This window comes from Canis lupus, chromosome 4 (genome assembly GCF_048164855.1).
Source record: "Canis lupus baileyi chromosome 4, mCanLup2.hap1, whole genome shotgun sequence".
Taxonomy (NCBI): Eukaryota; Metazoa; Chordata; class Mammalia; order Carnivora; family Canidae; genus Canis; species Canis lupus.
The window spans coordinates 36,706,476-36,732,918 of NC_132841.1; the positions used below are offsets into that span (position 1 = coordinate 36,706,476).

General features: G+C 46.1%; 1 protein-coding gene across 2 annotated transcripts; it reads left to right on the forward strand.

Annotated features, from left to right (window-relative positions):
• Positions 1 to 1,991: 1,991 nt before the first annotated feature.
• LMAN2 (lectin, mannose binding 2) lies at positions 1,992 to 26,121 on the forward strand. Of its 2 annotated transcripts, none has more exons than XM_072824006.1 (8): positions 1,992 to 2,337; positions 2,510 to 2,628; positions 14,638 to 14,755; positions 16,036 to 16,115; positions 16,296 to 16,457; positions 16,555 to 16,669; positions 20,064 to 20,183; positions 20,627 to 20,664. In XM_072824006.1, exons 1-8 carry the CDS (start codon positions 2,142 to 2,144, stop codon positions 20,647 to 20,649), a joined length of 933 nt encoding a protein of 310 aa, XP_072680107.1. In that variant the 5' UTR covers positions 1,992 to 2,141; the 3' UTR covers positions 20,650 to 20,664. The 2 variants fall into 2 exon arrangements, with proteins under 2 accessions (XP_072680107.1, XP_072680106.1); XM_072824005.1 differs by lacking the exon at positions 20,627 to 20,664 and adding an exon at positions 21,872 to 26,121 and having other exon boundaries at positions 2,002 to 2,337.
• Positions 26,122 to 26,443: the final 322 nt, after the last annotated feature.

Sequence of the window (26,443 nt, forward strand, 5' to 3'; positions counted from 1 at the left end):
CTCCCCATCTTGGGAGGGTAACCCCCCTCCAATATCTTCTCACCATAGCCAAAGAAATCCATGCTGGTCACTCCCATGCTTAAAACCATCCCATTGCTTTCTGGAAAAAGGCCATGTTCCTTAGCTGGAAATTGAAGGCCCTTTAAGTTCTGGCCTCAGCTACACTCTCCCTCCCCTCAGCCATTCCGAACTGCTTTCATCCCATATGCTCTCAGGCATCCCTCTGGGTCCTTACATCTCCTGTTCCCTCTGCTGATAATGCCTTTCCCCTTGCTGGGAAACTCCTACTCATTCTTCATGACCCAATTCTAGGTTCTGGAACAAATATTCATATTTTTACTAATTACTTATTAATCACCTCCTTTGTGCCAAGTGAGGTTCTTAGATGCTGGGGTTTCAGAGGTGACCCTAACTGAAAAATATCCCAGCCTTCCTCCAGGTCTAGTGGAATGTACATATTCTTGTTTGTATAGATATAAATCTCTGGAAGGGAATACTCTTTGAGAGGGGAGTGGCAGGGGACTTTTGTTGTATTATATGTCTGTATTACATATAAGACTATTACTTTAATAAGCTACTTAAAGACAGGTGATCCAGAAAAGATGTCTCAGCACTTATTCTTGAATATGTTCATTCATTCAAAAGGGCAGCTTCTTGAAATAAAGGAGCAATAAATGACACTCCCTCTCCACTGTAACAGGGGTTATTTACTCAAATAGCTAAAGGGGCCAAGCAGGTGCTATCATTTGGCCAGCAGGGAGGCTAGGTCAGCAGAGGAAGGCTTTTGCGGGGCCTAGTGGGGTTGGACCTTCAGGATTTTCCCGAAAACCTAGAAATTTGGATTTCTGATAAGTCTGTCGGTTTGAAAATACCAAGGGGCGCCTGGGTGGCTCAGTCGGATAAGCGGCTGCCTTCCGCTGGGGTCACGATCCTGGGATGGAGCTCCAAATCTGGCTCCCTGCTGAGCGAGGAGCCCGTTTCTCCCTCTCCCTCTGCCCCGCGCTCCGCTCCGCATGTGCGCATGTGTGCGCGTGCACTCTGGCTCTCTCTTAAGTAAATAAAATCTTTTTTGGGGGCAGCCCGGGTGGCTCAGCGGTTTAGCGCCGCCTTCAGCCCACAGAGAGGCAGAGACACAGGCAGAGGGAGAAGCAGGCTCCATGCAGGGAGTCTTACGTGGGACTCGATCCAGGGTCTCCAGGATCACGCCCTGGGCTGAAGGCGGCGCTAAACCGCTGCGCCACCCTGGCTGCCCAAGCAAATAAAATCTTTAAAACATTTAAAAATATATAAATATTGTATTTAAATCGTTGTATTGAAATAGCACGAGCAGGTAAAACAGAACTCTATACGGCTGTGGGCCAGCAGATTTTGACCTCTGGTCCACAGGCCGCTTTCCTGGACCATTCGTGGCTGCTGCAGGTGCAGTGGGCAGCACTCAAACAGTTTGAATGCGGATGGGTCCCAACTGGTGTCCCGGGACAGGACCCGGGTCTGCTCCTCCTGATTAAACCCGACTGATTCGGGAGTAGTGTAAGCCCTCAACTGGGAATTCTACATCTCCAAGGGCATGAAGCCAGGAGAGAGGTAGGGCCAGTGACGGCGGCTTCGGACAGGCCAGCCAGGCCACTCAGTGCATACGAGGGTCGCGGGAGTTAGAATTCAGGCCTCCGCCTTCCATTCTGCATTCTTTCCCCCAAGACTGGGAAACGTTACTCCAAGGAGGTCGTTACAGTCTTCGTCTACCCAGCCCGCGCGAAAAGCCCCCCTCAAAACTACAAGTCCCAGCATGCCTCGCTTCGCAGACGCCCTCCGGGCTGCCCCTAGTCAAACCATCCCTCTGTTTCTCATTGGCTCACAAGCCTAACGTGCTGTTCCATGATTGGTTGCATCTCTTGTCGGTCGTAAGAACTCCTTGCTGAGGCTGGCCGGTGGGTTCCTCGGAGCTGCCAAGGAAATGGAACAGTACTTGACCAGATCGAGGGGCTGCTCAGTAAATAAAGCCATCTTCCCTTCGGCCGCGAAGCTTTGCTTTTTTAGCTTTCCGGTGACACTAGGGTTGAAGGGTTTCCGGCCGGAGGACATTAGATGGGACACCCGGAAGGCGGAAGTCCTAGGGCGGAAGTGGCCGAGAGGAACGGAGAATGGCGGCGGAAGGCTGGATTTGGCGCTGGGGCTGGGGCCGGCGGTGCCTGGGGAGGCCTGGGCTTCCCGGCCCCGGCCCTGGCCCCGCTACACCTCTATTTCTTCTCCTGTTGCTGGGGCCGGTTGTTGCTGATATAACTGACGGTAACAGTGAACACCTCAAGCGGGAGCATTCGCTTATCAAGCCCTACCAAGGTGAGGCCTGGGGTGGGAATGAGTGCAGCGAGGGCGAGGCTGGACAGGGTTGGGCGAAGGGATTTCCTTTCCCCTGAGCGAAGCACCTCAGTCAGTGGGTTTCCTGCCTCTGGCAAGGCCGGTCCCGGCGTGGCCTCTCACCGCGCCTGTCTACGCCCGTCTCTGCCTGCAGGGGTCGGTTCCAGCTCCATGCCCCTCTGGGACTTTCAAGGCAGCACTATACTCACGAGCCAGTACGTGCGTTTGACCCCGGATGAGCGCAGCAAAGAGGGCTCTATCTGGAACCACCAGGTGAGTGGCTCCCAGGACGCTAGGTGTACCCTGAGTAGCCGCTACTCCCAGTCTCCACAGCACCCACACACCTGAGCTCGGTTTGAAGGCTTGCGCCCTCCACCCCTCCCCCTAAGGTTTTCATCTTGGGAACTCTCACCAGTAACTTGAAGCGACTTTGAAGTTACTGTGTGTCAGGAGCTGCTCCTGACCCTTCACACCTTTCTCATTTAGTTTCTTCGAAAGCCATGTGAAGTAAGCGATGTTATCTCCGCTTTACGAACGAAGCTAAGGCTCAGTTGAAAGTGCCTTACTCAAAGTCACATAGCTGATAAACAGTGGAGCTCTCAGGCTGTGTGCATTGAACTCTCAATAATGGGGTAGATGGAACAGATGGAATCTTTATTGGATATTTTGTGTGTGTTAAGCGCTGATCACAAAATGCCCTATTGCATTTAATTTTCAAAAGGCTGTTTGAACTAGATCGCTGTCATGGCTTTATGCAGAGCTAACACAGACAGTGAATGGTATAAACGGCATTTAAATTTTGATCTGTCTGATATCTAAGCCCAGCAATTTACTTTCTTCACGTGCCCCCCTCCCTCCCCCTGGACAGTGGAGGAGTCCCTTAGAAATACTTGCAGACTTAGTCCACTTCCCCAGTGCTTCACTGAGGGTCTTGTCATCACTGGTATAGAGGAGCTGGACTTGTTGGCAGTTTTATTTTTGTGACCTTTACTCCAGAGGTTAGGGAGCCTCAGGCGTCACTAGCATGTCATACATGACCAGTGGCCAAGATCAGGTGCTACATAGACTCCACACTGAGGAAGTCAAGGTCCGGAAAGGAGTGAAAGAGAACTAATTTTGGGCTGGGTCACAGCGTGGGGCAGAAACTGCTCCTACTCTAGCCTGCCTGATAACATTACTTTCTGTGAGCTTAAGCTGTTGGCCACTGTCCTAGTTTTCTCCATCACCCTGGTCCATTCTGGATGGCTTCCCCATTTAGTTCTGGGAGCCCACACTGTCCTTATGTTGCCTCAGCTGCCTGTCTCTTCTGCTCCTTCTCTCCTTTCTGCTAGGGGCATCTGGGTTACTTTCTTCAGCTTTCACTCTCATCCTCAGAGCTTGGGGTCACCTGTAAAGGGACAAATAAGCATCATGTCTACACAGTCTGGCTTCTGGCATCTCTGTTAATAATGGTGGTTTTGTTCCAGCCTCTCTGGCTGCCTTCTTGCCTCAGGACCTTTGCCTTTGTTGTTCCCTCTGTCTGGGACACTGCCTCCTGGCTCTTCATGCTTGCTTAGTTCTTTCTCGTCTGGTGTGTCTCTGCTTGAGAGCCACCCACTCAGTATTTCATTAACAACTTTATCTCCAAGTCACATCCTGTCACATTATTCTGTCTTAGGCCTTTCAGATAAATTTTTAAAATTATAATGTGTTACTTTTTTTTTTAATTTTGTTTATTTATTCATGATAGAGAGAGAGAGAGAGAGAGGCAGAGACACAGGCAGAGGGAGAAGCAGGCTCCATGCACCGGGAGCCCGATGTGGGATTCGATCCCGGGTCTCCAGGACCGCACCCTGGGCCAAAGGCAGGCGCCAAACCGCTGCGCCACCCAGGGATCCCTAATGTGTTACATTTTTTATGGAAGTGAGTTTGGTATGGCATTGATTTTATTACTTTTTAAATAAGGTACATATAGTGCTGGAACTTTTAGAAATTGGTTCAGCTACAAGTTAATTATGGTTGTAGGTAGCTGTTGGTCAGCATTGTCAGTGGCATGGTGATGCTGAAAGAATTCTGAAATTTTCAGTCTGGGATATAATTATCTTCCTTCTCCCATGTCTCCATTCACTTCTAGAGACTTTCCTATTTGGCCCTGCAGATATTCTTGAAAGGGTTGGAGTGTTTCCTGTAATTTTTTTTTGTTGTTGTTTTTGTTTTTTGTTTTTTGTTTTTTTTTTGGAGAATTTATTTACTTTAGAGAGAGGGGGAGAGAGAGAGAGAGTGCACAAGAGAGCACCAGCAAGGGGAGAGGGAGAAGCAGATTCCTGCTGATCAGGGAGCCAGACATGGGGCTCCATTCCAGGATCCTGGAATCACGACCTGTGTGGAAGGTAGATGCTTAACCATCTGAGCCACCCAGGCACCTCTGTTTCCTGTAATTCCTGAAAGAAATTTCTTGGAACTCAGAATTTTCTGCCTAGTGTTTCCCCAAGAACCATCTCTTTATTGGACTTAAGAGGTGCTTTCTGTACTTCTCTTTGTCCCCCATCACTCTGGGACGGGCACTGAATTAGCAAGCATTCCTAAGCACCTGCTGTTGACTGAGCAAAGAATACGTAGCTTCTGCTGTTTGGGGGTTGAGCAGTCCAGACCAAGGAGTGGCCCCAAGGTGACTGGAACTCCCAAGAGTCTGATGGCTGGAGCACAGGAGAGTTGGAAGCCCAAGGGGCTAATTGGGCCCCATCTTGAGGAGCCTTGTGTGGAAGCTGCAGAATGGCATTTAAGCTTCTTTGGCTGATGTACTATCTGAAAGTATATACCCTCTTGCCCTTTTTAAAAATTGATATCCAAAATTGCTTTTCTTAAGTTTAAATGTTTGCAAAGGATGTAGTTTCCAGTGTATTTTAAATATTGCCATTCTGGGGGTCCCTGGATGTCTCAGCGGTTAAGCATCTGCCTTTGGCCCAGGACGTGGTCCTGGAGTCCCGGGATCAAGTCCCACAACGGCTCCCTGCATGGAGCCTGCTTCTCTCTCTGCCTGTGTCTCTGCCTCTCTCTCTGTGTGTGTCTCTCATGAATAAATAACTTTATTTTTTTTATGAATAAATTAAATCTTTTTTAAAAATTGCCATTTTATTTTTTAAAAGATTTTATTATGTATGTATGTATTGAGAGAGAGCGTGTGCCCCCCTTCCCCCGCCCCGTGGAGGGAGGGGCAAAGGGGGAGGGAGAGAGAGGATCTTCAGCAAATTCCAAGCTGAGCAGCAGACTCCAAGCTGAGCAGGGAGTACGACCTTGGACCTTGAGATCATGACCAGAGCTGAGTTGAAATCAAGAGTTGGACACTCAACTGACTGAGCCCCCAAATATTGCCATTTTTAAATGAAACTATTCAGTACTCTTCAGTATATTCGGTGGAATCTAAATATTTCAATTTGATATCCACTGTATGTTTTAAACACTATGAATCAACCCAAATTATATATCAGTTTATTTTTTATTGAATTAGAATTTTCATTTCATCCCACACAGAATTTTGTCCTATGCAGCATATATAATGCTTGAAAGTCTCTTATTGATTAACTTCTCTTATTTCTCTGCAATTAAAATAAATGTAATACTTTAAACCTCTTAACTTTGTTGGGATCTTGAAACTAAGTTTTACCAGTTTTAGGGGGGAATATTATAATTATTAATATACAACTGGTCAAAATAAATGCATTACACAATTTTTTGATAATTATTTTATTTTTTAATATTTTGTTTATTTATGAGAGTCACAGAGACTGAGTCAGAGACATAGGCAAAGGGAGAAACAGGCTCCTTGCGGGGAGCCCAACGCTGGACTCAGTCCTAGGACCCTGGGATCACAACCTGAATCAAAGACAGACACTCAACCACTAGGCCACTCAGGCATCCTGATAATTATTTTAAAATAAAAATTTATTGATAAACATCCCAATAAGCTGTTGTCCCCCTATCCCTATCTGGATGGCTATTATTATCAGAATGAGACAGGCCTCAGAACCACTTCTGCTTTTTGTTTTTATAGATGTAATGCTGACAATGTGTGTTCACTTAGATAGTAGATGGAGATGTAGGGAGTTTTGTTATAGCAGGGCTACTCAATATTTTAAATTTCTTAAGGTTTAAAAACCCAAAATCACGTAGTGATCTTTCATCAAAATGTTTCATGATGACTGTTGGATTAGCTTTGCCTTCCAGCTGTTTTGAGCAAAGACCTGGAAGCCACTAACTGTAAAATGCTTTATGATTGCCATGTGGTTCTGATTTAGTTCGCCCCAGGACGGGCCAGAGCATTAAGATTATTGAGCTTCCCAAAGGGCTCGGCTTTGCAGTAAGGATGGAAAACCATGGCCATGTCATGTTCTGCCTCCAAAAGCAACTTCTAAATCACTTTCAGCTGGTACCTCACCTGCACCTGCTTAAATTCTTTGAGAGGTTTTATATTGTCTCTCTCTCTTGCTATTTCCCTCCACCGATCTGCAGTCTTCAATCTGCTATATGCAGAGACTTTTAAAGCCTGGGTAGTCCTGTAGGAATCCGTTTCCAGGTTTCAACTGAAGTGTACTCTTTCCTGAAACTCCTTTCCCTATAAACATATGAGGGGCAGGAGGGTAGGTAGGTGTTCCTTTCTCATCTCCGTGGTCACAGATGCCCTTATGCTTGGAAGGCACACCTTGTACCAGCGTGGGGGGTCTTATCTCAGTGTGTTCTCCCCAGGTGCAGAAAACTCCTGGGCACCAAGACTATTTGAAATCTGGTTTCTGGGCTGATTTTTGTAGAGGTGAGATTATTTAAGTTTTTTCAAAGATATAAGGGCTTTTCTAGTTATTAAAAATTTATTAATATCTAGTTTGATTTTATCATGGTCAAAGAATATAATCTATTCTTTCTATCCTTGGAAGTCTTTTGAGTCTTGCAAATGGTCAGATTTTTGGAAAAATTTCTTTGTATGTCTGCAAAGAATGTGGATTCTCAGCAGGTTGAAGTATAGTGCTGTTTAGGTCCTTGGTCAGATTTGCTGACTATGTTCAAATATCTATATTCTTCCTGACATTTTCGCTTGTTTTTATCAACTGCTGAGAGAGGTATGTTAAAATTGGTTTCTGGATTTGTTTTTATTTTTGTAATCCTGTCAGTTTCTGCTTTATAGATTTTTGAGGCCAAAATTTTCCTGGCAAATGAAATCTTTTGTTCATTAAGAAATGGTCATTAGGAAAAAAAAAAAAAAAGAAATGGTCATTAGAAAGTCCCCTTTTATTTTTATTTATTTATTTATTTTTTTTATTTATTCATGATAGGCACACAGTGAGAGAGAGAAAGGCAGAGACATAGGCAGAGGGAGAAGCAAGCTCCATGCACCGGGAGCCTGACGTGGGATTCGATCCCGGATCTCCAGGATCGCGCCCTGGGCCAAAGGCAGGCGCCAAACCGCTGCGCCACCCAGGGATCCCGAAAGTCCCCTTTTAAACTTTCTTATTGGTATAGCTGCACAAGCTTGCTTGCTTATTTATTTAATTTATTTATTACAAGCTTGCTTTTGGTTAGCATTTGCATGTTGTATCTTTTTCTGCCCTTTTCCTTTTTTCCCACTTCTTTATGTTTTAAGAGTTGTATTTTGTAAACATATAGTTAGGCTTTCAGGGGATTATTGGTTTATTTTTATTGTGGTAAAACACAAAATTTGTCATTTTAATCTTTTTGCCCTACTTCTAAGTCATTTAATTTATGAAAACTTTCTCTTCAGTAGGATACTCATTAGCATTTAAATGGTGTTTAAAAATGTAATGGCTATCTACAAAAATTGATTATTTATGTATCTGCACATCCAAAAAAACCCACATTTTTTATTATAAATGTACATAAACATAAAATTTACCATCTTAACCATTTTAAGTGTATAGTTGAGTGGTGGTAAGTACATTCACCTTGGAAAACCATTACCAACGTCTATCTTCAGAATTTTCCTATCTTCCTAAACAAATTCGGTACTCTTTAAACAGTGACTTTATTCCTTGGTCCCCACAGCCCCTGGTAAGCAATATTCTACTTCCTGTCTCAATTTGACTCTTTTAGGGACCTCATTTAATGAAATCATAGAATAATTGTATGTTTGGCTTATTTCAATGAGCATAGCTCAAGGTTCATGTTGTAGCATGTATCAGTACTTCATTCCTTTTTATGGCTGAATAATTGTTCCTGTGTGTGTTCACTACATTTTGTTAGTACATTTACTTGTTAGATGGTTGGGTTGTTTCTACCTTTTGGCTGTTGTGAGTAATGCTGCTATGAACATGGGTGTACGTGAGTGTTTGGGTCCTTGCTTTTAGTTATTTTGAGTATATACCTAGGAAGTGGAAATGCTGGGTCATATGGTATTCGATGTTTAATTTTTTTTTTTTTTTTAAGATTTTATTCATTTGAGAGAGAGAGAAAGAATGTATCAGGGGACGGGGGCAGAAGGAGAAGCAAGCTTGCAGATGAGCAGGGAGCTCCCAGATGAGCATCCCCTTAGAGTGCTTGATCCCAGGACCCCAGGATCATGACCCAAGCCAAAGGCAGATGCTTAACTGACTGAGCCACCCAGGCAGCCCATGTTTAACTTTTTGAGAGCCACTAAACTGTTCTCCGTAGCAACTACACCATTTTACATTCCCACCAGCAATGCATGATGGTTCCAATTTCTCCACATTCTTGCCAACACTTTTTTTTTTTTTAACTTTTATTTATTTATGATAGGCACACAGTGAGAGAGAGAGAGGCAGAGACATAGGCAGAGGGAGAAGCGGGCTCCATGCACCAGGAGCCCAACGTGGGATTCGATCCCGGGTCTCCAGGTTCGCGCCGTGGGCCAAAGGCAGGCGCCAAACCGCTGTGCCACCCAGGGATCCCCGCTTGCCAACACTTTAAAAAATTTTTTTTAATTTTATTTTTTTTAAGTTTATTCATTTCTTTAAGTAATTTCAGCACCTGGTGTGAAGCTTGAACTCATGACCTGGAGGTCAAGAGTCACAGGCTCTACCCACTGAGCCAGCCAGATCCTTGCTAACTCTTGTTATATTCCTTTTTTTTTTTTTTTTCTCTAATAATAGACATCTATACTAATGGGTGTGAGGGAGTATCTTGTGGTTTTGATATGCATTTCTCTAATGACATTGAGCATTTTTCATGTGCTAATTGGCCATTTATCTTCTTCCTTGGAAAAATGGTGAAGTCCTTTGCTCATTTTGAAATTTTCTTTTTTTATTGCAGTTGTATATTCTGGAGACACTACTTCTTTATGAGACACATGATTTGGAAATATTTTCTCCCATTTTGTGGTTTGTCCTTTTGTTCTCTCCGTGTTTTTGATGTGCAGGAATTTTTTATTTTGATGAAATTCACTTTATTTTTTTGTTGTCTGTGCTCTGGAGTCCTGTCCAAGAAACTTGCTGAATTCAGTGTTGTGAAGAAATTCCCTGTGTTTTATTCTTTTTAATTATTTTTTTATTTGTTATTTTTATTTTGTTTATTTATTAAAAAATTTTATTTATTTATTCATGAGAGACACACAGAGAGAGATCGGCAGAGACACAGGCAGAGGGAGAAGCAGGCCCCATGCAGGGAGCCCAATGCGGGACTTGATCCCGGGACTCCAGGATCATGCCCTGAGCCGAAGGCAGATGCCAAACCGCTGAGCCACCCAGGGATCCCCTCTTTTTAATTTTTTAAAAAAATATTTTATTTATTTATTCATGAGAGAGAGGGGGGGTGGTGCAGAGCCACAGGCAGAGGGAGGAGCAGTCTCCATGCAGAGAGCCAGAGAGAGAGAGAGAAAAACAGGCAGAGGGAGGAGCAGTCTCCATGCAGGGAGCCAGAGAGAGAGAGAGAAAAACAGGCAGAGGGAGGAGCAGTCTCCATGCAGGGAACCAGAGAGAGAGAGAGAGAGAGAGAGAGAGAGAGAGAGAAACAGGCAGAGGGAGGAACAGTCTCCATGCAGGGAGCCTGCTGTGGGACTTGATCCCAGGACCCCAGGATCACTCCCTGGGCTGAAGGCAGGCGCTCAACCACTGAGCCACCCAGTTGTCCCTTTATTTACTTTTTTTTTTTTTAAGGTTTTATTTATTTATTCATGAGAGACACAGAGAGAAAGAGAGTCAGAGACACAGGCAGAGTGAGAAGCAGGCTCCATGCAGGGAGCCGCACATGGGACTCGATCCTGGGTCTCCAGGATCAGGCCCTGGGCTGAAGGCGGTGCTAAACTGCTGAGCCACCCGGGCTGCCTTTTATTTACTTTTTAAATTAAATTTATTTTGAGATAATTATAAATTCGTCTATAGTTGTAAAAAATAATACAGAGAGATCTTATGTAGGCTTATTAGTATATAGTCTTCCACATTTAGTATAATTATGATGTGGGTTTTTTTGTTTGTTTGTTTTTTTAAGATTTTATGTATTTATTCATTAGAGACACAGAGACATAGCAGAGGGAGAAGCAGGCTCCATGCAGGAAGCCCAATGTGGGACTTGATGCTGGGACTCCAAGATCAAGACCTGGGCCAAGGCAGGCGCTAAACCACTGAGCCACCCAGGCATTTCCTGTTTGTTTTTTGTTTTAAGATTTATTTATTTATCAGAGAGAGTGGGAGAGAAAAGGAGAGGGACAGAGAGAGGAGAGAGTCTTAAAGCAGACTCCTCACTGAGCGCAGAGTCCGACACAGGGCTCAACCTCACCACACTGAGGCCACAACCCAAGTTGAAACCAAGAGTTGGACTCCTAACTGACTGAGCCACCAGGGTGACCCGGATTTGGGTTATACCTTCTTTTTTTATTTTCTATTTGTATTGCTTACTCTCTGTTCATTTTTCTCTGTGGTCTTCTTTTGGATTGGTTAATTTTTATCTTATTTTTAGTCTTCTGCTGGCTTGAAAGTTCTTTGCTTCCTGATTTTTAGTGGTTACTCTGGAGTTTAAGACAAACAGCCATATTTTACCAAAGTCTAATGATAATGTGTACCTTCTTCTTGGACAATGCAAGGATCTTGAACTACTTTAATTACCCCATTGTTGTCACTTACTTTATTCTTTTCTCTTTTTTTAAAGAGTTTATTTATTCATGAGAGACACAGAGAGAGACAGAGATGTAGGCAGAGGGAGAAGCAGGCTCCTTGCTGAGCAGGGAACCCGACGCCAGGCTTGACCTTAGGATCATGACCTGAACTGAGGACAGAAGTCAGCTTAACCAACTGAGCCAGGCACCCTGCAGTCAAATATTTATTTAGATTTTTTACTCCCACATTTACTGTATTGGTTGCTCTATGTTCCTTCCTGAATCTCTGACTTTACACCTGGATCTGGATAATTTTCCTTCTCTGATGAATGAAACTTTTATTTTTTTTTTATTTTTATTTTTTTTAATATTTTATTTATTTATTCGAGAGAGAGAGAGAGAGAGAGAGAGAGGCAGGCAGAGACACAGGCAGAGGGAGAAGCAGGCTCCATGCACCGGGAGCCCGACGTGGGATTCGATCCCGGGTCTCCAAGATCGCGCCCTGGGCCAAAGGCAGGCGCCAAACCACTGCGCCACCCAGGGATCCCCTGAATGAAACTTTTAATGTTTTTGTTTATCTAAAAATGTTTTAATTCCACCTTTACTTTTTTTTTTTTAGATTATTTATTTATTTGACAGAAAGGGAGAGAGCGCAAGGGGGTGAGCAGACAGAGGGAAAAACAGGCTGCCCGCTAAGCAGGAAGCCTGATATAGGGCTGATTCCAGGACCCTGGGATTATGACCTTAGCTAAAGGCAGATGCTTGACCAACTGAGCCACCCAAGTGCCCCTTACCTTCATTCCTGAAGGGTACATTTGTTAATTATAGACTCCTATATTGGTTGCTATTTTCTTTTAATAAGAAAATTCTTATTTTTTTTAATGTTTTAATGTAACATTTCTTTTAAATGTTTCATTCTGTTTTTTTTTTTTTTTTAAGATTTTATTTATTTGTTCATGAGAGACAGAGAGAGGCAGAGACACAGGCAGAGGGAGAAGCAGGCTCCCCTTGAGCCCGATGTGGGACTCGATCCTTGAACCCCAGGATCAAGCCCTGGGCCGAAAGCAGAAGCAGAACTTAAACCTCTGAACCATCCAGGCATCCCTGTTTCATTCTGTTACTTTCTTGCTCCCAGTATTTCTGTTGAGAAGTTCCTTATCAGGTTAATTGTTCCTTTGGAGATAATCTTATGGGGTTTTTTTTCCCCTCTTGTTGCTCTTAAGGTTTTATTTTTTTCCTCCTTCTTTCCTCCCTTTTTAAAGTGCCTAGGTATGGTTTTCTTTTCTTTTTTTTTTTTTTTTTTGGTTTTCTTTTCATCTCCTTTGGTTTATAAGATTTAAGATTCTTTGAATAATGTCTTTGAATCAGTTTTAGGTAAGTATGGGGACATCTCTTTAAATATTCCTTTGGTCTCTCACTTCTCATTCTGAAACTCTATATGTATCTTACAGTTTCTCACTCTGTTGCTGACAGTTTTGTATCTACCATTTATTCTCACTTTCTCGGTATTTTTTTTCTGTCTGATTGGCCTTGAGATCACTGGGTCTCTCTTCATCTGTTTTTTTTTTTTTAATCTTTTTTTTTACAATTTTTATTTATTATTTATGATAGTCACAGAGAGAGAGAGAGAGGCAGAGACATAGGCAGAGGGAGAAGCAGGCTCCATGCACCGGGAGCCCGATGTGGGATTCGATCCCGGGTCTCCAGGATCGCGCCCTGGGCCAAAGGCAGGCCCCAAACCGCTGCGCCACCCAGGGATCCCTCTTCATCTGTTTTTAATCTATTACATTATTCATTTCAGTTATTGTATTTTTTTACATTACATTATTTTCTTATAGTGTGATTATTTAAAATTTCAAGTATTTTCCAAAGTTTTCAGTCTTATATCTCCTTGAATATAGAAAACCAGTTACTTGAAAGTCCAGTGTCTGGAGTTCCCATCAGCCTGCCCCCCCCCCCCACCTTGGTTTTTGTTGATAAACTTGTCTTTTGTGTGCCAGATACTGTATTTGTAAGACTGCTTGTCGAAGAATTTCAGGCTTGGGTGAGTCACTTAATATCTTTGATATCTTCAAGTGTCAAGGCTTAACGGATCTACCTTGATCCATTAAAAAGCTGCAATAACCAGATTGTCCTACGAAGATGGGAGGATCTACAGTCCCATTGGTTGTTTGAGAGCATGTGTTTCTTTCCATCCCTGTCTACACTGCTGTTGATGATCTCTTTAATAGTTGCCAATCTGATAAGTCAACAACATCTTGTTTTAGTTTACTTTTCTAATCAGCCTTTGTTTAAACACTTGCTCCCATACCCATCTACAGACTTACAAGTGGATTCTTGTTAAGAGTATGTGTCAACACCTTAGTTTTCATGAGCAGCTTCCTTGGCCAGGCTTTCCCCTTATTGTGGACACTGCTCAGCTCTGCCCCTGGTGCTCCTGAATACTGAGGAGTACCTGACTTTTCTCTTATCACAGTAGCACAGGGACCCCAGAGCATGACCCTTGCAGCCCCCCAGCCCTGGCACTGTCACCGCACTGAAGCTGGACCGGGTCTGTGAGAGGTGGGAGTGTGCTGGCCAAGAGCTTTGGGGTCTAGAGTAATCCAGACCTGGGCTTGAGTCCCTCAGTTTGGAAGGTTGGTTAGAAAGGAGGACAGTGGGGGTAGGAGACCAGAAAAGAGTTGTTGCACTCTGTGTTGAAGGCCTGAAGGTCATGGGAGGCATAGAAAACACAGCACAAGTTTCTGAGTCCCGACAGATCTGGATGTGAATCAGGACCATCCAGTTAACCTGCTGTGGACATTATTTTGTCTCAAGTGGGCTTTTTGTTTTATAAAATATGTGGCTCAGATAGAGGTAGTAATCCTTCCACAAGATTTTGGGACAGGAGCAGTGGGGATAGAGAGCAGACAGGGCTGATAGGTTTGACTAATGTTGAGGAAAGTGAGTCATAAATTGAGAACCTGTGGCCAGGCCCAAGAGAAGACTGGGGCCAGGATGGGCAGTCTGAGCCTCAGGCAGCCTTGGGGGTGTGGCCCCCACCTGGGAGGCCCAGCAGCCTTCTCCCTTCCTGCTGAGAATGCCAGAGGTGGTGGGTAGGGACTCTGTTGGTCCGTGGCCCTTTTGCCCTGCTGTCTGGCCCTGTTCCAAAGAGTGCCAGTCTCAGTGAAGGGAGATGGGCCTGCTCTGGGTCACCTCTAGCTGACAGGATGGGCCAGGGAGTTCTGAGCAGCTCTCTGCTTTCCCTGCAGCCTTGTTTCCTCAAGGACTGGGAGATGCACGTCCACTTTAAAGTCCATGGTACGGGGAAGAAAAATCTCCATGGAGACGGCATTGCCTTGTGGTACACCCGGGACCGCCTTGTGCCAGGTAGGTAGGTGCTTGTATAGGTGGGGACATTCTGCATCCTCCTGTTAGGGCCCTGCTGCTCTTCTTTGGGGGAAACCTGAGACTTCGAGTCTGCTCTGGGGAGTGTTCCTATAGGAAGAGGGATCACTGGATCCTGTAGCTCAATTCTGTGGCCCATTGTGGCCTAGTATTGTACACTAGCCAAGGAGGGGTTTTACCGTGCTACACCCTTTTTTTTTTTTTTTTAATATTTTTTTTATTTATTCATGAGAGATACAGAAACAGGCAGATACATACAGGGAGAAGTAGGCTCCCCATAGGGAGTCCGATGTGGGACTCGATCCCAGGACCCCGGGATCACGACCTGAGCCACCCAGGTGTCCCCCATACCCTTTTTTTTTTTTTTTTAAGATGTATTTATTTATTTTAGAGAGACTGCTTGAGCCAGGGGAAGGGACAAAGGTGGAGAGAGAGAGGAAGCAGAGCTGAGTGCAGAGTCCAATGCAGGGCTCGATCCCAGGCCCCTGAGATGACGACCTGAGCCAACTCCTAAGAATTAGATGCTTAACTGACTGTGCCAACCAGGTGCCCTGCCTTTTCTTTTCTCTTCTTTTCTTTTCTTTTCTTTTCTTTTCTTTTCTTTTCCGTTTCGTTTCTTTTCTTTCTTCTTTCTTTTCTTTTCTTTTCTTTTTTCTTTTCTTTTCTTTTCTTTTCTTTTCTTTTCTTTTCTTTTTTTTCTCTTTCCTTCTTATTTATTCATGAGAGACACAGAGAGAGAGACAGAGGGAGAAGCAGGCTCCATGCAGGGAGCCCAATGTGGGACTCGATCCTGGGACTCCAGGATCACGCCCTGAGCCAAAGACAGGTGCTCAACTGCTGAACCACCCCGGCATCCCTCTACCATTTTTTAAAAAGCAAAAACAAGGAAGACTGTGTGACTGAGACCATATGTGTCTGCAAAGCCTGAAATGTTTCCTTGACAGAAAGTTGCCGACCCGACCCCTGGGTTAGAGGATAAGGTTTTTGCTGTAGGCGTCTTTTCTGCCCTGTTGTCACCTGATGTGTCCGAGCACACAGCCAGGTGCTATTACCTCAACAGTTCTGGTTTCAGATTCTGAGTCCTCCCTGCTGCACCCCTGACACCTCCCCCTCCCTTAGAAATCCCTTCTCTCTCCTGGGTGAATGACCACAGATTAACTTCTCTTGCCTTCACCTCCTATACTGGTGTTACTTTGTCCTTCAAGTACCCGGGGGACAACTCTGTTATCTTCCATTATGACAGCATCTCCTTCTAATTCCAGGGCCTGTGTTTGGAAGCAAAGACAACTTCCATGGCTTAGCCATCTTCTTGGACACGTATCCCAATGATGAGACCACGGAGGTATGCCTGCTTTCTCCCTCAGATAGGATCGCAACAGCTGAGCAGTTGGCTGGGGGCTCGGGACCAGGACTTCTCCCTGGTCCCAGCACAAAAGGGGCTTCCAGGGACTGGGGTGGTGGGCGCCCCTACTGCCTCCCACAGACTGGGCCAGCCATGGAGTAACTGGTGTCTTCGTCTCAGCGTGTGTTCCCGTACATCTCGGTGATGGTGAACAATGGCTCCCTGTCCTACGACCATAGCAAAGATGGCCGCTGGACGGAGCTGGCAGGCTGCACGGCTGACTTCCGTAACCGTGATCATGATACCTTCCTAGCTGTGCGCTACTCTCGGGGCCGGCTGACGGTGAGCAGGCGGGACGGGGACCAGCTCTGTCTGTGGGGGCTCAGGAAGGTGGGTCTGCTTGGGCCTGATGTGTACTTGACTTGCTGGCTGGCTGCAGGTAATGACTGACCTAGAGGACAAGAATGAGTGGAAGAATTGCATTGACATCACGGGAGTGCGCCTGCCCACTGGTTACTACTTTGGAGCCTCAGCTGGCACTGGTGACCTGTCTGGTGAGTGTCTAGGATGAATAGGGCATTAAGTCTCAGTCTTGACCTTCCCTGATCTGTCGGAAGCTTGTGACCTCATTGATTACTTTCTTTCTTGAACTCCCTTTGTTTGGTTCCACATGCACCTGGGTTTCTGCCACCACTTTCCAGCATCTGGGAATATTGGCACACCTGGGGCTTATTCCATGAACACTCCCTCAGCCATCTTCCCCTCTCTTTAGCAGCGAGGGGGCTTTGAATCCAGATGCAGCAGCATCCCAGATTTCCATCACCAGCTCAGACCTTTACAGACCTACATCACCAACAGCCTGCTCAGCGTCTCTCCCTGGATACCCAACAGGCATTTCAGCCTTCACATGCCCACAGCTGAAGCCCACATCTTGCCACCACGGCATAAATGGCACCTCTATTGCTCTAGTTGTTCAGTCCAAACAGTCTTGGTGTCCTTGTGGTCTCTCTTTTTTCTCTTACACGCTGCCTCTTGTCCTTTGGTGAGTCCTGCTGGCCTTGTTTTGTCAGTGCAGCAGACTACTTCTCTCCCTTCTCTTATTACTTGGCAGGTTTGGGCCATCATCTTTTACACACTTGGATGACTGCATGAACCTCCCACATGGTCCCCTTCTTCCCCACCAGCCCCTGACCATCTATCCCAGCTCAGCAGCCAGAACGAGTTCATTAAAGCTTGAGTGAAATCTCATCACTACTCCTGTCTCCTGCATAGTCAAGGCCCCTGTCTGTCCTAGTAGTGGTCTGCTGAACCCTGTGTGCTACTGCCTCCCCGACCCCATCACCTGTGACTTGTGGCTCCTCCCTTACATCACCCCTAGCTGTTCTTCCGCCACAACAGTGCCCTCCTGCCAGGCTTTTATACCTGTGTCTCACCCTCACCCATGTCTCCTTCAGGTCTTACTCAGATGTCACTTCCACAGTGGGGCCTTCCCTGATTCCCTTATTTATTTATTGTATTTTTATTAAAAAAAAATATATATATTTTTAAAGTAAGCACTACACCCAGTGTGGAGCTTGAATTCACAACAAGCTAGAGTCTCAAGCTCTACTAATTGAGCCGGCCAGGTGCCTCTGCTTCCCTTATTTATTCTTTCCTTTTTTTTAGATTTTATTTATTTATTCATGATAGACAGAGAGAGAGAGAGAGGCAGAGACATAGCAGAGGGAGAAGCAGGCTCCATGCAGGGAGCCCGATGTGGGACTTGATCCTGGGACTTGGGGATCATGCCCTGAGCCAAAGGCAGATGCTCAGCCACTGAGCCATCCAGGCATCCCTGCTTCCCTTATTTAAAATTGCACACACACCAGTCGCCGGTGCACTCCTTAGCACCTTTCTTGGCTTTATTTTTCTTCATAGCCCTTAACTGTCTTGGAATCTACCATATAATTTATTTCATTGTGTCCCCTTCACCAAACTGTAAGTTTCATAAAGGCAGGGCCCACAGTGTGGGCCTACAGTGTGCTCTGTAAGCATTGGGGTGCCGCCAGCCTGTGCAAACTTCACTGGACCACAGGGGTCACTTGATATTGACCATTGGCCATGATCCTCAGAAAGCCTTAAGGCCCTCAGAGGGCACTGGGTACAGGACTAGCTCCTATTGACTAGAAGTGTGAAGGAATGTATAGAATCAAAGGGCTTATTTATCCTCAGGATAGACATTTCCAGGACCTGTACTCCAGCCACTGTTCAGGAGCTTCTCTTTCACTATGGAAATCTCTGGGTCCACTTGGTCCCCAGAGAGTAATTCTTTTGAGGTTTTAGTTTTTAGTATGGATATTTTAATCATATACCTAAAAATGGGTAGAATGGTCCAGTAAGTCCCTTTGCCTTGTTATACAGCTTTAGGGAATCATTACCTGCTTGTTGATGACCTGGTAATCAGGTGCCAGCTGGATGTCAATCTGGTTTCATCAAGGGTTCCACCACAATCTTTCCCCTCAGGTTATCTGGAACTTTACCTGATGGTATTCCAGCCTGTGTTAGAAGAAGGTTCTGGGAACAAAGCCAGATCTGTGGCAGTAGATACTCTCTGAGGCTGTTTGGAGAGGTCCAGTAGAGTGCTAAAGATGGTTGTGTACATAGTAGTGCCTAACCATTAATCAAAGGGTTGTGAATGCAAGCCTCTGCAGCAGACCTCTCCTGGGTAGTCACATGATGCAGTGATCTCTTCCCTTTTATACACCTGACATCATGGGGAGCCTGAGGGGTGAAGGGATTTCCCCACGTTCACAGACCTAGGAAGTGGAGAGCCCTGATGGCAACTGCAGTCTGACTTCAGAGTCAGGACTTGTCCCTGGGCCTCTGGGGCTGTGCTCACAGGGCTGTCAGGTCCCACGTGGCTCTGCCTGACCCAGCGGCCAGGTCCTTGCTCCTTAGGCTCTCTCTTTTCCAGTCTCCAGAGTTCTTTTTTTTTTTTTTTTTTTCCAGAGTTCTTAACATGAGGCTTTTCCTCAGGTTCCAGTTGATTAGCTGAGTCGATACTAGAATCAAGGGACCAGGACTCTCGTCTTGGCTCTGAACCTCCCCATCTCAAAATAGGGTGATCACTTACTGTCAAGCAGAGGTTTCCTTCTGCCCATACTGGTTAGATCTGAGCCTTTCTCAGGTCTCCTTGGGGACAGTCATTGCCCATGTATTGGGACCTGGCCCTCAGCTGGTTGCTGAGTCATTCTTCTGCATTCTCTTCTTGGGTGTCTGATAGGAGTGCCTGGCAGCTGCCTGCCTGCCCCTTGGGAGGATCAGGCTTCTCAACCAGCCATAGAATAATATGCAGGTCCTTTTCTGTACATGCTATCCGCTGGGTATTGTTTTCTGTTTTGTATGTACTTTTTTATTTTCTTGGCATGATAACCAGGCAAGGTAGAGATTATCATCTAGATTTATAAACAAGGAAACTGACTCAGGATTTAGACCCAAGTGATTTTGAGTATAAAACTCATGCTTATTTCTGTCCATTCTGTCTCCTCCCAGGTTTTCTTTTCTTTTCTTTTCTTTTTTTTTTTTTAATATTTATTTATTCATGAAAGAGGCAGGGACATAGGCAGAGGACACAGGCTCCCTGCAGGGAGCCTGATGCAGGACTTGATCCAGGATCCCGGGATCATGACCGGAGTCAAAGGCAGATGCTCAACCACTGAGCCCCATCCTCCTGTGTTTCTTATTGTTGAGTTCTAGAGAGAGATTCCAGGCCCTGGAATACTGCCTGCTGGGGGTGGTTGGAGGTTGCTGGGAAGAAAACAGGCCCCTCAGTAGTAAGGAATAGGGCTCTGCCTGGGGTCCTGGCAACTTTCCCTGACTGGAGCAACAGTCATGCTCTGGGGAGGGGCATGGGCCATGTGCCATAAGGCGGGCTCCACGCCTCTTAAAAGCTAACTCTTGGTCCTGCAGACAATCATGACATCATTTCCATGAAGCTGTTCCAGCTGATGGTAGAACACACGCCTGACGAAGAGAACATTGACTGGACCAAGATTGAGCCCAGTGTCAATTTCCTCAAGTCACCCAAAGGTACATGGTTGAGGCCCATCCTGCCCTGGGTCTGGCATTGGGTGGGGCTTGGCTGAGTGCCTGTGGTCTATTTGCTCTTGCCTAGTCCAGTTGTGGGTGTGGCCTGGGGGAGGGGTCTTGGCTCAGCAATCAGTGCTAATGAGTAGGTATGTGAACACCTGGTGTCTGCTTCTGCCAGTGCTTGGTACTGGGTTAATGGCCAGTAAAGCCAGAGGGGCCAGTTTGTTGGTGTAGGTGGTATGAATGGCCTGGGCAGTAGGTCCCACCATAAGCCAGGGTAACTGATCCTTTAGTTTTCCTCAGCTAGAAAGAAGTAAAGGCAAGATTTGACCTTGAGGTTTATTTTTGTTTGTTTGTTTGTTTGTTTTGTTTTGTTTTTTTGCAAAACCCCACGCCTGGGATTCTTCCCATGATGCTAATTAGCCCCCAGTCTGTTTTCACAGAACAAGGGCTCTGGCTGAAGTGAAATCCTGTGTGTGTGGACATCCACCCCAAGAGCCCTGATGTCATTCCTGTGGGCCGGAGGGGGTCAGTGAGGAGCCTCTCAGCCTAGCCCAAGGTCACCATGTGGACTGAGCTGGAGTGGAACCCAGCATTTTACATGACATCTCACTTTTTTAAGATTCAAACTGCTTGTAAACATTTCAGGGGCTAAACAGACTCTGCTGTACACTATGTTTTTTGCAACCTTTGATTGAAGGGTTTCTGGCTGCTGAGCGCTTTTGGAAACCTGCTACAGAGCAACCCCATGAGTTTGGCCAGGCAGGGATTAATTCATTTGCAGAGTCTTTGATCCTTTTATTCCTTTAGCAGATGGTTCCACAGCTTCCACTCTCTGCCCAGCCCTGGGCTAGGTGCTGTCCTGGGGCTTAGTCTAGTGACTGAGGCAGAGCCAGGGGGCAGAGGAGGGGAGAGGCTGGTGTTGAGACCAGGTCAGCAGGCCTGCCCTGGTCATGTTGTGTGGGAAAGGAGGATGGAAGTTGGCTCTTGGCTGGCATTCTAGGCCTGGCTGGGAGGAGGCTCGAGCCACCCTCACAGTGAGGAGTGGAGGGTTATGGCTGAGGAGGGAGGCCAAGTGGCAGGAACAGGGCATAAGGACCTGAGTCCTGACCCCAGTCCATTCCCCATAGACTGATGAACTTGAATCCTTTGATTGGGATTCTAGGAGATACCTCATGTATCAGGGCCTCATTCCTGGCAGTTGTTGATGGTGTTAGCAGGCAAAGAAGTGATGTGTCTGGAGCATAAGGACCCGGAGTAGAGACCTGGGTAACCCCCTAGAAGCCATGGAATGCATCCAGGTGTGAGGGCAGTCTTTGGCCAGAGCTGTGTTTCTACAGAGGGAGACCTTGGACCATTGCATGGGGCTGGGGTGGGGTTTGTGAATGCAGATGTTAGGCCTGCCCTGTGCAGACTCAGGCTCTCCTGGGGAGGCCAGGAATCCAGTTTTCACCAGCTTCTTCTAGCAGAGGGCTCCTGGGACTTTGATCCTGGGAAGCTCAATCCTACTGGGATCATCCCTCTGTCCTTTCCCCTGCCCCTCACTGGTACAGCAGGAAACAGCTTCCACCAGTAGGGCTGGCTGTGGCCTGTTACTCTGCTCCGTCCTATTGGACTCTCCTGTCTCCTGGGAGACTTGCCTGACACCTCTGTTTTGCCACCTCAGCTTCCTTTCTCTTCTCCCCCAGACAATGTGGATGACCCGACTGGAAACTTCCGAAGTGGGCCCCTGACCGGGTGGCGGGTGTTCCTGCTGCTGCTGTGTGCACTCTTGGGCATCATCGTGTGCGCTGTGGTGGGGGCCGTAGTGTTTCAGAAGCGGCAGGAGCGGAACAAGCGTTTCTACTGAGTGGCCGGTGCTCTGTTCCAGGGAAGGGCCTAGTTTTGGGCCCCGGCACTAATGTGAACTTTTTTTTACTGGGATTATAAAAGAAAAATAAGATGACCTTATTTCTTAACCGTTTCAAAGAAACAAAAGTATTTTCGTACATTTTGCTTTATGCCCAGCAGGGACAGGCTGCAGGGCTAGGGAATAGGGTTTGGCATCCCCACAGCTGCGGACAAAGGTCCTTGCCTGTTCCCAGCATCTTGGGAGCAGGGAGGAAACTGTGTTTGGAGCTGGGCCCTGGCAGTCAGCTCTTGAACACTGGCAGTCAGCTCTTGAACACTACCACATTGGGGTAAGTGCCTGACGATGTGAGCAGTGATTTTGTTCTGTGCAGCGTGTGTTGGTAGAAGAGGAGGCTGACTGGGGAACCTTGGCCTTATTACCCTCTGAGCTTCCCAAGGCCGACCCTCAAGTGTGGCTGGAGGAGCAATTTGGTAGGGCTCAGAATGTGACCATAGGCTAAATAAAATGAAATAACCAACCTCAGCTGTGTGACTGTCCTAAGGGGTTTGCTTTTCCTTTTCTTCAAGTAACCTCCAGGTGGCCAGTGCTTTACAGCTCTCAGCCTCTGCCCCTTGGCCCTGCCACACAGCCCCAGGAGGCAAGTGCCGTGCTCTTGTTCCTAGGTGGGGAAGCACAGCTCTAGGAGGTCAAGTGAAACTTGCCTGGTGGCACATAGCAGGCGGGCTCACTGGGATGGGGCCCTGGGCCATCTCCCATGTGCTCTGAGCCTCTGGGTGGAAGACTCCAGCTAGGGGCGATGTGGGGTGCCACATGGAGGGTGTGACCTAAGCCCAAGTGAACTCTAGGGAACTCTGGCTAAGGGGGCTTCAGGAAGAGCTGGAAGGGATTTGTGGGTGCAGGAGGATAGGCTGGGGTCAGTCAGTATTCCCTTTGGGATGCCTCAAAGGGAGAAAGATGGCACTGGAGGTGGAAGACAGCCAGCAGCTGAAGAGAAAGCACCATCATCTGGCAGCTTTCATGGGTCTGTCCATCCTGGCCATGGCCTGCCTCTGCTCTCCAGACTGCTCTTAGATGTCCCTCACCCTCCCATGGAACAGTGTGTCCTCATCCATTCCAGAACCATCTTCAGCATTTTCCCACTCAAAATAACATTTAAGTCTCCATCTTAAAAAGCAAGAGCAACCCCGTTTTCCTGTCATAACGAGACTTTCTGTAATTCACATTCTTGATTAGATTTTCATAAAAAATGGATAGAAGTGATGAGGTGAAGAGCGAGATGTTACTTTCCTGTCAGTCTTTCACTCTCCTGGACTCCTCATTGATCCACTTTTCACTCTCTTGTCCTTCTCGATATGTCCTCTGCATATGTAATACTTGTCTTTCACAGGTTAGATGTCAAAGGATTGTTTACAAGATCACAGTGACAGAAGTATGAGCTGTGTTTTCTTCTCATGGGGCTGGGAGCTGTAAGAATAGCATGATCTTTATTGAAATATTTTACTGAGCATTTTCTCTCAAGATGGTTTCTTTACTTGAAAATTAGCTAACTTTGAGTGCTTACTATGTGCCAGGCATGGTTCTGAGCAGATGACATGTGTTAACTCATTTTTCTCCACAACACTTAAACCACTTGGACTCTGGAAATCCACTAGGTTGAGTGGCACCTGTCTCACTGACCATCTCCCTCCTTAGGGAGAGCACCTGTGTCCTCACTACACAAAAAGCTGAGGCCTGGGTCTGGAACTCTGGCTGCTACAACCACCGTCATCAGCACCACACTTGCCATACTTGGCTTTTAATTTTGGCCCTGTCTTGGCCTTCCCTGAATTACTGAATTATCAGGCAGATTAGCATCCTGTACTGTATGGCTCTTGCCCTTGGCTGCATATTGGAGTCACCTGGATAATGAAAGTCAATCCTCTGTATTCTCTAGTTTGGGTTTAAGAAGTCAGTAGGGTGTGGGCAAAGGGAGTATATTGGTGGGGTGGGGGGTGGCAGGTGGCGGCAGGGCAATCGCAGTTTTAAAACAACCACACTGGGTGGTTAGAATGAGTTTAGAGGCTTGGGAACCAGCCAGTGTTAGACCAGTGATTTGAAGGCCAATATTGAAGTGGTTGTGGTCTGTTCTTAGCTGTCAGTGTCTCCTTGGCATCTCTTTCAAAGTTCATACCTGGAGGTGCTTCCCTAGAAGGTTAAATGTGTGCTCTCACATACGCTTTTTCTTACATGTGGGATCATGCTGCTGTAATCCACATTTTTGCTGTGTGCATTTAAAAATGAAGTTATTTCAGGTACGCCTGGGTGGCTCAGCGGTTAAGCATCTGCCTTCAGCCCAGAGCGTGATCCTGGAGTCCTAGGATTGAGTCCCACATCGGACTCCCTGCATGGAGCCTGCTTCTCCCTCTGCCTAGGTCTCTCCTCTCTCTCTCTGTGTCTCTCATGAATAAATAAAAATCTTTTTAAAAAAATCAAGTTATTTCATCATACAAAAGTTAAATATAAATGTATCTCCCTGTGCCTGCTATGCAACACGAGAAATAAAATATTGCTGACACACTTGCATCCCTTTTTGTCCCCTGCCCTAAATATGTGCCCCTCCTTTTGGAGGTGATTGCTGTGGATTTTGATTTTTTAAATGTGTGTGTTTTTTTTTAAATGTTACCATGGAGGTATGTATCCATAAGTACATAGTATTATTTTGCATTTTAAAAATTACCAATGGTACGCAGATGTATTTCTCAGATCTTAAAATTGCGCATTGTTTGTGAATCTTTGCATTACACGTGGCTGAGATAAGGCATGAGTGGACTCCAGTCTCTCCCTTTGGTCACTGCTGGATGTTTGGATGGATTCTAGGTTTTTGGTCTTAGAATGCTGCTCTAACTGTTCTTGAGCGCATCTCCCTCCAAGCACAAGTGTGCAGGAACTGCCAGATTGTAATTTACCTACATTCCAGTTTTACTAGATGTCCGATTGCTCTCCAAAATGGGTTGTATCCATTCTTCTCCCACCATGGTGACTGAGATTCCTTTGGCCCATTTCTTAGCACTCGATATTTGTCAGTGTATACTTTTTGACAGTCTGATAGGTGTAAAAGTTTTGGTTTTTTTTAAGATTTTATTTATTCATGAGAGACACACACAGGCACAGACATAGGCAGAGGGAGAAGCAGGCTTGTCACAAGGAGCCCAATGTGGGACTCAGTCCCAGGACTCCAGGATCATGCCCTGAGCCAAAAGGCAGACACTCAACCACTGAGCCTCTCAGGCGTCCCGATAGGTGTAAAAGTTTTAATTTGCCTTTCTCTACTAATCAGGTCAAGGATTTTTGTATCCTCAAAGATCTGTTTGTATTTCCTCCATGATGGTTTAATTTTTTGCCCCTCCCTTTTTTCTTGTGGACATATGTGTTTTCATGTGATCCTTAGGTTGTGTGTTTTGCAGATACTCAGTATGCTTATCTTTTTGCTTTTCTAATGATGTCATGTGATATACAGTCTACATTTTAATGTCATTTACTAATCTTTTCCAAAGATTTTTTCCCCCAATTTTGCTGTTCAAATTTAGTGTGTAATCTCTGTGGAATTAACTTTTGTGTAGGGTGTAATAAAGGGATCTGGTTTTCCCACTATGCCTAGCCAGTTGTCCCAACATATTTACTGACATTCATCCTTCCAAATGAGCCCAGCATCACTGAATCAAGTACTCTGGATACTGCTCCCCCGTCTTCCTCCTCTTCCATTGCCGGAAGGCTAAATGCTCAGCTACATCTTCCAGCTTCTTAGGTAGGGTAGTTCTTTGAGAGTTGTGCCTGCTGAGATGCTGGAGACAGTCAGTTGAGGAGGTTCTCAGTGAAAAGCGTCAGATAGCAGCTGGTGTGGCTGTTTGCCCACCCTCTTCTTCCTGCTGGAATGTGGAGGTGATCCCCAAAGATGCAGAGGCCCCCTGTGGCCACCAGGGCAGAAGTGAACACCAGAGCAAATGGAGTGTGGGTCCTTAGGGCATCACTGAGGTACGGCCACAGCCCTGGACTCCTGACCACTGGGCTTTTATGTAAAAAAAATAAATAAATTTGTATTTGCTCAAACTGCTGTGAGTCATGTTTTCTGTTATTTGAGGCTAAGAACAGCCCTGCCTCTTGCCGGTGTATATATCAAGGTTTCTAATATGTAGGGGGTCTTCTCTGGACTGCAGGTAATACTGACATGCCCACTCTGTGCCACACACTGTTTTATTTATTTTTTAAAAGATTTTATTGATTTATTCATGAGAGATACAGAGAGAGAGAGGCAGAGACACAGGCAGAGAGAGAAGCAGGCTCCATGCAGGGAGCCCGACGCGAGACTCGATCCCAGATCTCCAGGACCACACCCGGGCCAAAGGCGGCACTAAACCACTGGGCCACTGGG